General features: G+C 39.5%; 1 protein-coding gene across 1 annotated transcript in view; it reads left to right on the top strand.

Moving 5' to 3' along the window:
- Positions 1-12,839, top strand: part of GOLGA5 (golgin A5) — a 31,667-nt gene extending 18,828 nt beyond the window's left edge. The window contains exons 8-13 of the mRNA XM_032837268.1: positions 2,174-2,302; positions 4,753-4,851; positions 6,601-6,826; positions 9,313-9,418; positions 10,996-11,059; positions 12,361-12,839. Coding sequence (XP_032693159.1) covers positions 2,174-2,302; positions 4,753-4,851; positions 6,601-6,826; positions 9,313-9,418; positions 10,996-11,059; positions 12,361-12,441 — 705 coding nt within the window. The 3' untranslated portion in view covers positions 12,442-12,839. The remainder of the gene's footprint in view (positions 1-2,173; positions 2,303-4,752; positions 4,852-6,600; positions 6,827-9,312; positions 9,419-10,995; positions 11,060-12,360) is intronic.
- The last annotated feature ends 1,070 nt before the right edge of the window (positions 12,840-13,909 follow it).

The following is a 13,909-nucleotide window of genomic DNA, read 5'->3' as shown; positions in this document are numbered from 1 at the left end:
CATCTTGTGGGCTCAGGGTTACAACAAGGATCCAGACAGAGTCTTCATATTTATGGATCTTATAATCTAGTGGTTAAAAAACAATTGAGATCTGGACTTGTCTATAAAACTGGGACATTTTCTGATACTGGAATGGACACACAGACAGTCCCTTAATTATACTTTCACGAGAAATTTTATGATTTGTAGTTTATGGGTAATTGCTGTTTTTAATCCAAAAGTAAGTTGGATCTTTTGTTTAGATTAAACATGGAGCCTCTGATATAAATATTATAAGAGGAGCCTCTGAGAATGAGGGAGGACAAGGTGTGGGCTGATAAGCCTTCTTTAAAAGAAAAACATTTTGCGAAGAATATTCATCCGTGCATTAACTCAGCAAATTATTGGTTCGTAAAATGGGCAGGACCTACAAGAGGAAAGTGTGGAAGTTGTAAGGCCAGGGTTTCTTACCTAGAGTGTGGGCTTGAATACCAGATTTGGACAGAGGTGTCCCGTCTTTGGCACTTAGTAGATCTGTTACTTGCACGAGACGCTTCACCTCATGGAGCCTTAGTTTTCTCATCTGTAAAGTGGAGATAAACACAGGTTCTCCTGTGGATAAAGATACGTGTCAGAGGGCCAAGCATTGTTCCTGACATGCATTAGGCCCTCAACAAATAGTAGCCAGTGTCACTTCTGGACTTCTTATTGGCAGAGTACAAGCGCTGATCAAGGCTTGTCGTCCTTAAAGTCTGTATGGCTGGATTTTTTTTTTCTTTAATTAATTTTGAATTCCAAAGACTTCAGTCCTGTGAACCTAGACACTGAGTAGATGCTAATCCTGTTTATACCTTGTCTTATTTATTATATGTGTATTTGGGTGAGATTATAAAAAATATGACTCGTTTTATTTAATATCCTTACCCCAGCATCATTGAGGACATTGAGCATTTCTCAAGAAGTTTATAAAATCTACAGTAAGCATTATGGTATATCTAGCAACATGGGAGAATTGTTAATGCCTGTAATAGCTAAGAACTTTCTGGACAGGCATTGCACTAACCTCTCAGCGTCAGCCTTCCATTGATTCCCTGCTGTAATCCCCCAAGGAAGATGGTATATTCTCATTTTACAGTTTGAAGAAATTCAGTCACAGAGAAGGAAAGTCGCTTCCTATAACTAGTAAAGTAACAGGATTAGAACCTTAGTCTGTCTGATTCCAGAACACATGTTTTGTTTTGTTTTTTCCAGAATGTGTGTTACTACCCACTGCTCATACTGTCTGCCTCTCAAGAGTTCATCTGATAAAGTCAACTTGATGACAAAGATTAGAGTACCTGCTACTAGCCCCAAAAACTCAAGGAGAGAGGGAAATAATTGTACTTCTTGCTGCTTTCCTCTAAATCCAGGAGGCTGTGTAACTAGAGTAGCACACTGGTGTTCTTATCTGGGCATATCATTAATCCCCTGTTCTTTCAAACAGTACGTGAAGTGCCAAAGTTTGCATAGATGAATATAAAGACTGTGCCAAAAGATAAAAAGCAAATTAAGATGCTGATTTTAATCTCTTGTAGCACTGTATGGACAGACACCTGGTTAACCGGTACAGGGGAAAATACAGAAACCTAGAGTCATGTTCTTTGCCACTAGTAAATTCCACAGGAAATCTAGAAGGTGGTTTTGAGTTCGAAGAAGTGAGAATAATGACACTAAGTGAAGAAGTAAGAAATAGAGAAAGATAAAAGAACAGATAATGGTAATAAAGCTAAACAATGAAAAAAGAGGCTAACCTCAGGTGAGATGAGAGAGAAGTTACATTGCCACTGGACGCCCATGTGTACAAACTATAACCTGCAATTCCAGGGGCCATCTTACGGATGTTATGTTTCTGTTCCTTTGGAAATTGTTAGCTTTCGGTTAGAGCTGTACTGTCCCAGCCGCTGCTGACATCCTCATCCAGTTCCGGGCTTCCTGCGCTCTGGCGGCTCTAGGATCTGTCCGTTTCTCTCACTGTGGGCTGTGGCGTACAGTTAAGTGGCTGCTTACATGCCCCCTTCCAGGCTGAGACCATGTCTCACTTATCCCCATCCCTCTAGGGCCTCCTGAGCCCAGTTCATGGCACAGCGGGAGTACTTGAAAGATGTCGAAATGAACAGTTGATTACTGCTTTCACATGTGGGGCTCATCGTTTCAGGATGTGGAGGCACAGCAGGTTAGCGAAGCAGAAACCGCAAGAGAACAGTTACAGGAGCTGCAAGACCAAATAGCTGGGCAGAAAGCCTCGAAACAGGAGCTGGAGGCCGAGTTAGAGCGACAGAAGCAGGTAATGATCCTGTTTGTTTGTTTGTTTGTTTGTTTGTTTTTAAAGGTTTTATTTATTTACTTGAGAGAGAGCGAGCATGCACTCCAGTGAGAGAGCATGAGTGGGAAGAGGGGCAGAGGGAGAAGCAGACTCCCCACGGAGCAGGGAGCCCAGCATGGGGTTCGATCTCAGGACAAGGGGACCATGATCAGATGCTTAACCAACTGAGCCACCCAGGCACCCCGCAGGTAAGGATTTTAGCTGGACGGTTACCAAGGAAGACACTTTGCTGGTGGTTCTCTGAGGAGACTCCAGTGAAGCAACTTACTGAAGTTCTTGCAGAATGGGTATGGAGTGGTGATGGTAAAGGGGACCTTCTAGTCCTCTACGGTCTTGTTACCACCCACCCCCTCACTGTTTAATTCACAGATAAGAAATAGACCCGCAGAATGGTTATGGGCTTGCCTAATCTCACACAGTTAACCAGAGAATAGACTAGAACCCAGAAGGCCTGTCCCAGACTCCTTGCTGCTACCTTGTCTGTGTTTTATTATATCTCCTCATTATAGTGTGTATGTATGGAAAACTTAAAAACATCTGTTGACTTTCACATTTTACTACACTTGTACTTTCTAAGAACAACAGTAATATTATCTAATAGAAATATAAATACAACATTAGTGTGGTAATAGACTGATCTTTCTATTTGAGAAGAAATATTTATAGACTGTTCTTACAAATCATGTTTAAAATTACATTTCTTTGTTCAGTTAGCAGTTGTCTGCTCCCCAAACCAAATTATTTTACTTAGTATACTTACATAATAGTTTCCTTATTAAAATAGCTAAACATGCTTACATCCACATTTTCAGAACAAGATTTTAAATCTAATGTTAGTAACATTTATAACTTACTGAATAATGACACTATTATAGACACTTAGTATACATGATCTTATTTTATCCTCACAATAAAATCTGTTTTCTCTTCATTTTGCAGAAAACTATTGTTATAATGATCAGTGCCTCACTTAAACAACATTTTCAGCTTTGTGTGTCTATATTCTTTAGATCTTTTTTATTAGGATTTATCATTTCTGAAACTGGTTCTATTATGAGAAATGTTTGTTTTTATTACAAAGGTCCCACCTGTATCTGTTTCCTGAGTGGTAAGAAAATGACCGAGTAGCCACCTGCAGAGTACATCATAGGCTGTCCTAGATAATTTAGTTAGGAAATTGTCTGTCCTTCCAGAAATTGCATTTTAATTTATTCAAGGAGCTATTATATATTGAAAGGCAAAAATTTGATGTTCTTGGTGGTTAGTGAGAGAATTTTCATTTTTATGGCAGATGGTCTTCCCACATCCACTGCCGGGGCCAGTTTTTAAAATGATGGAGTCCAGTAGAGGCGAGCACAGCTGAATGTAGCTCTAGGCTATTTATTTAATCATCGGATGTTCTAGGTGCAAGTGCTTAATCTTGGGATTAAATAGTCCTCTAGCGCTCCTTATTAATTTTAAGTAATTTCAACCTTAAATTTTGGGCTAGCCTAGAGCTTTAAAAGAAATCATGCAGACCTTCTTATAAATTGCAGTTCTCGTTTCCTAATTACTGCCTCATTTTCTCTGCTCTCACTTATCTCAGTTTCTTTCATCTGCGAAGTGAGCTGGTTGAACTAAATGTTCTCAAGGAGTCTGGCAGTTTGATCCTGTCTTATCTTTACCTCTTCATACGGCTCCTTTTACTTACTTCATCTGTAGTTAAGCATAATGCTTTTGAAGATTCTTAGCTAATTGTTCTTTCTTCCCTGACACGTGCTGTGCTCTTAAATTCCAACTGACACTGACTCATCGTATCCATTGTACAAACCAGCAGCTCATTTGTGTAGTTGTTAGTGAATCGGAGGTCTTTCTTTTTTCCTCATTTATCCATGATAGAACAAAACAGGTTCTAACACTGCCTGATAGAAATAAGCACATGAAGGGCTGCTCAGCACCATTAAGTGTTAGAGAAATGCACATTGGAACCACAGCGCAATACCAGGTTGTTCCTAGTGAATAGTTACACTTAACCAAGACTGACAATACCAAATGTTGGGAAGGATGTGGAAGAACTGGGCCTCTCCCATATTGCCGTGGGGCTGCAAAATGCCACACGGATTTTGAAACCAGTTCAGAAAACAATTGGGTGAGTTTTTTCCCTGTAAGTTAGACATAACACTTACGTGATCCAGCAGTGCTATCCCTACATATCTACCCAAGAAAAGTGGAGACCTGTGACCATGGAAAGACTTGATATATCCTGCTGGAGTAGTGTTCATCAGACCCTTCCAACGGTCCTCATTTTTCATTCCGCATAGACGTGGCACACATTGGCTGAGTGCCTCCTGTGTGTCAGGAATGTTTCAGATACTGGGGATGAAATCGGGAGCACTGATTTAGCTTCTGTTTATTCATGTCTCACTTTGTAGGAATTCCACTACATAGAAGAAGATCTGTATCGAACAAAGAACACATTGCAAAGCAGGATTAAAGATCGAGAAGAAGAAATTCAAAAACTTAGGAATCAGGTATGAATGAGTGTTCACAACTTGGGAAAAGATAACATCGCAAAGCTAATTTTTTTCAAAGGATATAGAGAGACCTTCTTTTTTCGTATTTTCAGTAGCATTCTGCTGTTGGAACAATGAGATATTTCTTTCAGTCTGATACAGAATTTTCATCTAAAGCCATTTTAATCTGTGTTTGCTGTATTCTGTAGCTTCTTCATCTAGAAGTATCTTGTAGCCACAGCCATCCGAGGACACGGGACTTACCCCAAAATTTCGTATCTTGTAACTTCAGTGGTGGTTATGCTGACGGCCAGTTTAATAATTACTGTTTCTCTTTCCTAAGAAAAATCCAGTGATACCTTCCTGTTAACAATTGATGGGTCTTTTGTAAAGTCACCAAGACTTCTTTTTAACTCTGAAAATGTAAAATTTAGGAAATAACATGTGCCCACCACCCAGATTTACCAGCGCTTATCATTAACTGTGACAAAGTCATGCATCCACTTATCCTATAACTCTGGCGTTTCCTTTTCTCCCTTATGTTCACTTTGTCTTTTATCCCTTATATTTATTGACATAATAAATAATGAGCTCATTGATCATTTAATTTACATAAAGATTGATTCTTCTTTTTTTGGTTAGCTGATGATGTAGTTTGAACATTAAAAAGGCAAATAATTTTAGTTTTTAAGTTGTCAGACTTTGTAGCAGTCCATGATTTAAACTATTTTAAAATATTTTAGTTTTTCTAAGAGTTAGGAGCATCTGATTTCAGTGTTCCATTCTTCCCTCACCTACTTTTGTGAAGTGCTTACAAGTGGTAACATGACTTGTTAGCAGAAAGTCAAAAGAAAGGACCATAAACCACCCATTGGTTTAATCCTTAAGCATTCCTGTATTTATTAAATGTTTTTTGAGTGCCTCCTAAGCCCAAGATTCTGTCCTGTTTTTGTTAATTAAGAATTAATCTTAGGGGGTTAGCTCGTAAAGTTTTTTTTGATCTAAGTAGAACAGAGGAAAATCTTTGTCTCATAACAGGAAGTTGATTTTTACAATTTTAAAAAGAGATCAGCGTCTTCATACATTGTCCAAACAAACAGACCAACAACCCCTAAATGAGTGACCAAATACGTACGTAAGTCAGTGCTCAAAATCATCCGTCATCAGGGGAGTGCACGTTAAAACCCCAGTGGACTGTACCACTGCACGGATACTCGCTAGAATGTCATAGTATCCCTACATATCATGTACAGAGAGATGTAGCAATTTGTCCAATGTCAGACAACTAGAAAATTGCAGAGCAGAGGTGAAAACCTAAAACCTCAGTTTGCGGTCTTTGCACTGCGCCACAACTGCTGAGTTATGGAGGGTTTTGATTCCTGGCCGAGAAGTTCAGACTGTCCTTTGGATCGATGCTTTCAGATGTCTTTGATCACGACACCACGGTGAGAAGTAAAGTATACCTTGTGTCCCAATAACTCAGATGTACTTAGAAGTATAATACTAAAACAGAAGTTTCACAAAACAATACTCTTTATGCTATGTGCTGTGTACTCTCTGTCCCATTCTAGGCCATTACTGTTATTAAAATCTGGTTGTGACCCATCAAATTGATTTTGCAGCCCATTAATACAATTTGAAAATCTCTTCCATAGACAGTGAGTTTTGAGAAATTGAATAATGCTACACATTACATGTAGGAGTGTAGGTTCTATGTTGTAAGACTTTTACTTTATGTACTAATTTTATGAACACTTTGCCTTTCAGCTTACAAATAAAACTTTGAGCAACAGTAGTCAGTCTGAGTTGGAAAACCGACTCCATCAGCTGACAGAGACTCTGATCCAGAAGCAGACCATGCTGGAGAGTCTCAGCACAGAGAAGAACTCTCTGGTCTTCCAGCTGGAGCGCCTTGAGCAGCAGGTGAACTCCGCCAGTGGAAGTAGCAACAATGGGTCTTCTATTAATATGTCTGGAGTTGACAATGGCGAAGGTAACAAAAAAAGGAATTTCAAAAGAACATTGCATTGCCTTTATTTCCAACCTTGCTAATTGAGGCGTGACTTTGAGAAGTTACAGAAAGACCATTTTTATTTGAAAAGAAGCTCCATCCAGCAAAACACTGCTTTTCTCCTGATGTGAGGCCTGAGCCGTGCACCGTTTGACATGATCTTTAGCAAATGGGACAGTGGGCTATTAATATACCACTGCTGAGTATGGGACTTGGAGAAGGGAGACTTGAGGAACAGTGATCATATTGAAATACATAGGACATTCTACAAGATATTGATGACAAGGTAGATAATTTGGCAGTAAGGGGTTTTCAGGAAACTTCACGATTTGCTGTAAAAATCTTCCAGTCTGTAATTATGAATATTAAAGTTAATAGTCCTGTAAGTATATCCATGCTCTATAATTTCAATAGAGAAATCTGTAGATTTCCAAAATACATAATCAAGAAGAATGTTAAAGATTTCAGTATAAGCTTCAACAGATCCGGTTTTTAATCTTAGAGCTTCATAAAGCCTACAAAGTAGTCATTCAGTAAATTTCTCAGTTCTTTGGCTTTCAATTAAAAGTTTTTTTAAGGGGCGCGTGGGTGGCTCAGTCAGCTAAGCATCTGCCTTCAGCTCAGGTCATTATCTCAGAGTCCTGGGATCGAGTCCCACATTGGGCTCCCTGCTCAGCAGGGAGCCTGCTTCTCCCTCTTCCTCTGCCACTCCCCCTACTTGTGCACTGTCTCTCTGTCAAATAAATAAAATCTTTTAAAAAAGTAAATAAAAGTTTTTTTAAGTTTTTAAAAAATAACTTGTTATTTTACATGTTTGTTTTTTAATAACATGGTTGCTATAAAAAGAAATCTCCAAAAAAAGGATATTAAAATCATCCAAATAATCCATTCCCCTCAGATAACATTTTGGAATATCTCCTTCCAGACTTTTTTTGCTGTATATGTTTATATTATCTATTTTATTGGTTTTTAACTTTTTCATATAAATCCAATTTTTTTTAAGATTCACTTATTTATTAGAGGGAGAGAGAAAAAGGGAGGGAGGGAAAGAAAGAGAATCTCCCCAGACTCCCTGCTGAGCGTGGAGCCCAAAGCAGGGCTTGATCTAACAACCAGAGCTGAAATCAAGAGTCACACACTTAAATGACTGAGCCACCCAGAGGCCCCTAGAGCTTACTTCAAAAAATGAAAACAAAAAAATTCTAATCTGTGACAGAATAGCCCAGGAGAAGATCCTAATAAATACATAAGAATTAAACACAGTCTGTCAGAAATCAGTGAGTCATTGTGGTGCTGGACTAGCTGGTGAGCTGGGGGGGGGGGGGATTTGTTTAAAGTTAAATCTTCATTTCATTTGCACACAAAATTAATCCCTATTAGACTGAAGAATCAAGTATTAAAACCTGGAAAAACTAGAAGAAAATTACAGTATTTCTGGTTAGAAAAGTGTTCAGTCTCACTAGTAATTACACATACCAAAGAAGGCAAATTAAAGCACTTTATTGAAGTCCCAAGGGAGGTCTGCAGGAAGAGTTTCCAGGCAAAGAGAAGAGCAGGTGCAAAGGCCCAGAGGTAGGAGCAATGCCAGCATGTTGTAGGAACAGAAAGGAGGCCAGTGCAGCTGGAGAAGACTGAGGGAGGGGGGAGAGTAGTCAAAGTGGAATTCAGAGAACTTTGAAGGATCTTGAGAGGGGTGACTGACTGCATTTTGCCAAGATGCCTCTGGCAGCTATGTCCAGAATAGATTACAGAGAGCTGAGTGGAGGCGGGGGACCAGAGAGGAACCATCATATTAATGTGTGTGAGGGATGATGGCAGTTCAAACCAGAGTGAGATCTTGAGGGGGGTTATCGTAAAGGTGAGTAGGCAGGTTGGATGTGGAGTTCAAGAGAAAGGAGTCAAGGGTTTTGGCCCGAGTTGATGGAACAATGTTGTGATGTACTGAGATGGGGAAAATGGCAGGGTGAGTAGGTTGGCAGGGAGGGCAGAAAGTCAGAATCGTGGTTTTGGGCATGCTGAGCTTGAGATGATGTTAGACATCCAGATGGAAACAAAACAGATGAGTAGATGAGTCTGGAGTGGTGGTCCAGGCTGGGGATACCAATCTGGGAGTCATCAGCATTGGAGAAAGGGTGTCTGGCCTCACTCTTGCTAGCGTAGGAAGAAAGTGCTCCTTAATACTGACTCCTGACAACATTTGGTATTTGTAAACTTCAGTTTTTACTAATTTCATGGGGAAATAATTGTTTTAGTTTTTAAATTTTTATTTTTATGGATATAGAAATTTAAATATTTTATATGATCAAATTTATCTGTCTTTATGGTTTGACCTTCTTTGTGTAATGCTTAGAAAGTTGGCCTTTGAGAATTTCTTCCATTTCTAATACAGTAATATATTCAACTATAATTTTGTTAGGACATTGCTTTTGGTATTTGTACACTAATTCATTATTCTCTTATTTAAACAGGCACACGGCTCCGAAACGTTCCTGTGCTTTTTAATGATACAGAAACAAATCTGGCAGGAATGTACGGAAAAGTCCGAAAAGCTGCTAGTTCAATTGACCAGTTTAGGTAAGCAAGGGCAGTAATGATTGAGTGATGGATTGTCAGCTGCTCTTGTACCATTTTCTGGTGGCTTCAGTCACAGTGAGTCCCATCAGGCAGAGCTGATAATTTAGAGCAATATTTTCCTGCTTCCTTTCACGGTATTTTGATCTCATGAGATTGCTTCATCTGGTGGGCCAGTGCCTGTGTTTTACTGAAGATGATTAACCCTGATCATCTCTCCTCTTTCTGTAGTAAACTCGTATTAAAGTTCATTGAGAAAATCTCCATCTCATGTAAATGCATCTTTTGAAATGTTTTTTTATTACTTTATCATGTGATGAGAATAAAAGATGCCACTATGTTTAAGTGAACAGTATTCATGTTAACATATATTTTACATATATTACATAAGCAACATATCATGTATATACATGCTTTTGTATATTTGTAACTTCTTTATACTAGCAGACATGCACCTTATAAAGAAAACGTTTTAACAGTGTATGTTTGCCTTGATAAACGTCATGTTTAAATAATCCACTAAACTATTTGGCCTCTTAGTGTTTATAATTAAACACAATTATAATGACTTGTTACAAAGTAGAGCAATCTCTTACCTTTTTGTGTAAGAATAGAGCTGTGGTGTTAAAAATGGAGGGAATGATTTGCTAAGGTTCTGAAGGCCACGGGGCCAACGATGCCATAGTCGTTACATTCAGATTATTAAGCACATTTATTTCAACTATTCATTTATTCAACATATGTAATAATTTTTAGACAAATTAGATACGGGGCATTATGCTGATAGCAGTGAAAGAAGCAGAAAGGCCTAGAAGAAAGTATTTGCCTTGTATGTGTATCCATCTTGACAGGGGAAAAATGTTGCAAAGAGGTGTGAGTAGTAAGATCTGGGCTTCATATTCTTCCCAGATTTTCTTTAGTTAATTGTTTGGTTGCCTCTCTGTAGTTCTAAGCCTTTTAGAAGCATGTGTCCGGGGAGGGTGTGTGCTATGGTGAGTGCTGTGCAATGTGTAAGCCTGATGATTCACAGATCTGCACCCCTGGGGCAAATAATGCATTATATGCTAATAAAAATAATTTAAATAAATAAGGAAGGAAGGAAAAAAAAAAAAAGAAAAAGAGGAAAGGAAGAAAGAAAGAAGGAAGGAGGGAAGGAAGGAAGGAGCATGTGTCCGTGCACCAACTTCCAGATTAGCTGTGCAGGTGTCAGCCAGCCAGACTCTTTCTCCTGTTCATGTGTTGATGCTCGCCTTGTCTCTTCCATGTAACTTCTTTGGTCTCTAAAAGAAGAATTATTTAGAGAGTTTTCCCCCTATAGTTGTAGCTGAAGAATTAAGAGAACTAGACTGTATTTAAGTCAAGCCACCAAGAATAGAGAAAGTATTTGTTTACTGTGATGTTTCTGTGCGGTTATTTCAAGTAATCACTTAACAGTCTACTGTAAAATGATTTTTCTTTTACGGTGGTCACCTTAATAGTTTATCCAGGAAATCCTAAAAAGCATCATTAGCTGTTACCCCAGGAATTTGTGCTTTGAGTGTAACTGTCTCCTCTCCTCCCCCCTACCCCTGTTTGCGCAGCATCCGCCTGGGAATTTTTCTCCGAAGATACCCCATAGCACGAGTTTTTGTAATTATATATATGGTAAGTATATTTGAAAAACTTATTTGAAAAAATAATGCTACACTTGATTTTTAGCACATTTGTTTCAGTTGTTGGTCATTTTGGCTAAAAGTCCAGCAATTAGTTTTAAAGAAAATAGAACTCATTTTTGGCCATGAAAACTTTTTTTCTCAAGGATGCAAGTAGAGTTACAGTTCGCTATGTCTAAAACATAAATTGCTCAAAGGCTTGTCCTACAGTAAAACGACCTGTACTGCAGTTCGTTACCTCCACTTCTGAGCCCCTCGAGTGACAAAAATGGCGTGCAAAACAGTTGATTGCATTTTTATGTCGATGTAAAGTTTCTTTGATTATTTTCATGTGTTTTGCTTTGCATTCTGAAAGGACCTCAAGGTTGATTTCCATTCTTCCAGGTTTCTTAGCTCTAATACAATGGTCGCCATGGTTTGGGATACTGTTTCATGTGTCCTTTGACTGTAAAAAGCCCTCTAACTGTTCCGAGTGAGGACATCTAGTTGAGTTCAATTAAGACAAGCAGTCTTCCTGAAAAAGAAAAAGCTTATGTAGAAATTTCTCTGTGATCCACTAGAGGGAAGAGTTACTCCTTTGAATAAAAAGTTCTTAAGAAAATTGTGGGATGGAGAGAAGAAAAGAAAAAAATTGAACAGCATCAAGAAGGATTTAGAATAGGGGCACACAGGTGGATTCCGGTGTCGGAGCTGATAAGGAACACCTGCGCCAGGTGTCTGTCCTGCTGTCAGCACTGCCAGGAGGGAGCTGGGGGAAGTCCTCACTGTGGGTCCTGTGTTAGACCTTAAATCAGCCTCTGAAGCCTGACACATTATTCCCATCAGGAATGTCTTCCCGTCTCCTCTTGACCAAATCACGGTTCACCCCTTTTGCAAAACGCCAACCATACAACCATGACTCTGTTCTAAAAAGCCTTTGCAACCAACTTCATGTGTATCTAGCAGTTTCAATCCTGGCCTCTACTCTGAGTTCTAATCCCCTGATGGGTTATTTATGTGTACCCGTGTGTGTTATGAGAGCGCTAACAACTCTGATAATTCTCAACCGAGGATTGTGTAGGTTTCAAAACCGTTACCCTCCCTTGCACTTAGCCCGTCTGTTTGCATGTTTATTTCTTCATTACTTATTCAGTAAACAGGTAGCCAGGCGCTTGCAAGGTTGCAGACCCAGTGCTAGCTAGCCTCAGGACTGCAAAGATAAGACGTGGTTCCCGCCCTCAGGGTACGACACAGCGAGCCTTTGGTGGAGATTGATTTATTGGCTAATCTATAAATTGTTTGCTCTTTCTTCAGGCTTTGCTTCACCTCTGGGTCATGATCGTTCTGTTGACTTACACACCAGAAATGCATCACGACCAACCCCATGGCAAATGAACTGAGCCCAGTCACCTCAGTGATTGGTTGTCTGTTTTCGGACTTGGGATCTGCAGAAGGACCAGTCGCCTAAAACCGCTGAGAAAGGTGCACAAGGTTACTTCATCACTACAGGCTTTTAACTCGTTAAGTTATTATACAAGTACTCTGCTACCTAAATCTTCCTCTCATTTCCTTCAAATGGTAAGAGTTTCTAAAACAGGCAGACAATAATTTAATAAGCTCAGCTCTGCTTTTTCTGAAGTCAGAGGTTCAGTGCATAATCATATACACAGAAACCGGCTGGGTTTGTTCGCCTCTGTACAGACCATCCTATTTTAGGTGACACGCATTATGGGTTATAATCAGGGAGACTAATTGTATTTAGTGATACAAATAAAATGTTTTCTTTTTGATAATTCCGTCTGCTTTTGTATTTTCGTATATTTAGCTTTGCAAATACAGATTTTCTTCTTACATGTTAAAGACTGGATTGGTGTTAAGTTTTTGTATAAACACAAATAAAATTTACCGTGCGTTTTTCTTTTTTAAAATAATAGTTTCTCATCCCCATTGAATAGGACCTTCCCAAACAAGCTGGCGTGAGTAGAGCAGAAAGCGGCAGCGGCAGCTTCCTGTAGGTCATTCATGGTGCTTTGCCCCCACTCGGTCGTGCGCACCTCTCCCTCCCGTCCCCACCGTGCCAGCCACCTCTGCTTGTTACGCACTCAGTCACTGTCCTCCGCTTTCCCTTTTCTCTAGCCTGGGCCCTGGGTTAGCTCAAGACATCCCTGCTTTTAGCTTTTAGGAATGAAATCTGTTTTATCAACCTTTGTACTTTTAAAACACTCCAGTGCAAAAATGTTTCAGAGTCTCTGAAAAGAGACATTTCCTTTACCTTAAGATCATTGTCTCTTTTGGCTTTCCTTTTCCTCCACATGTCTGAATTCTTAGTCTTCTGGTTACTGGTGGTTTGTCTTCAGGTGTGATTAATACATGTAGATCTTGGGCAGGGGGCGGGGGGTGTAGTTCTTCCTGTCAGGAATGTTGTTGAAGACGTCGGCCGGTGCCTAACTGAAAACCTGACCAGAGTTTCCGTTAATGACATCTGTACCATGATTTTAATTGGCTGTTAATTCTCCAGAAGTTTTGATACCCTAGGAAATGTATATGTTTCTTATTTTTCATCAGAAAATGAAGTTTTGAAGGTTATCTGATGCATGCTTGAGCTTTTTCTCAACTTAGCGTGAATGAAGAAGGCAGAAATGCCGCATCAGCTGAAAGTGGAGATGAGAGATTGGGAGTAGAAACTGTGGGTTTACGTGACCGTGCTTAACTCGGGTGTGGTGGCCTGTCAGTGGAGCTGTGAGGCCAGGTTTGATCTCAAATGGGATAAAGGACAAGTGTAGTTCTTGCTGCTATCTTTTAAAGGAGGTTTTTCCTCTCTTCTAATTTGGAAAAATTTCTGAAAAATGATTAAAACCAGGTT

Source organism: Lontra canadensis, unplaced genomic scaffold (assembly GCF_010015895.1).
Source record: "Lontra canadensis isolate GAN:19392208 unplaced genomic scaffold, GSC_riverotter_1.0 scaffold98, whole genome shotgun sequence".
NCBI lineage: Eukaryota > Metazoa > Chordata > Mammalia > Carnivora > Mustelidae > Lontra > Lontra canadensis.
This window is presented reverse-complemented; position numbering and strand designations above follow the sequence as displayed.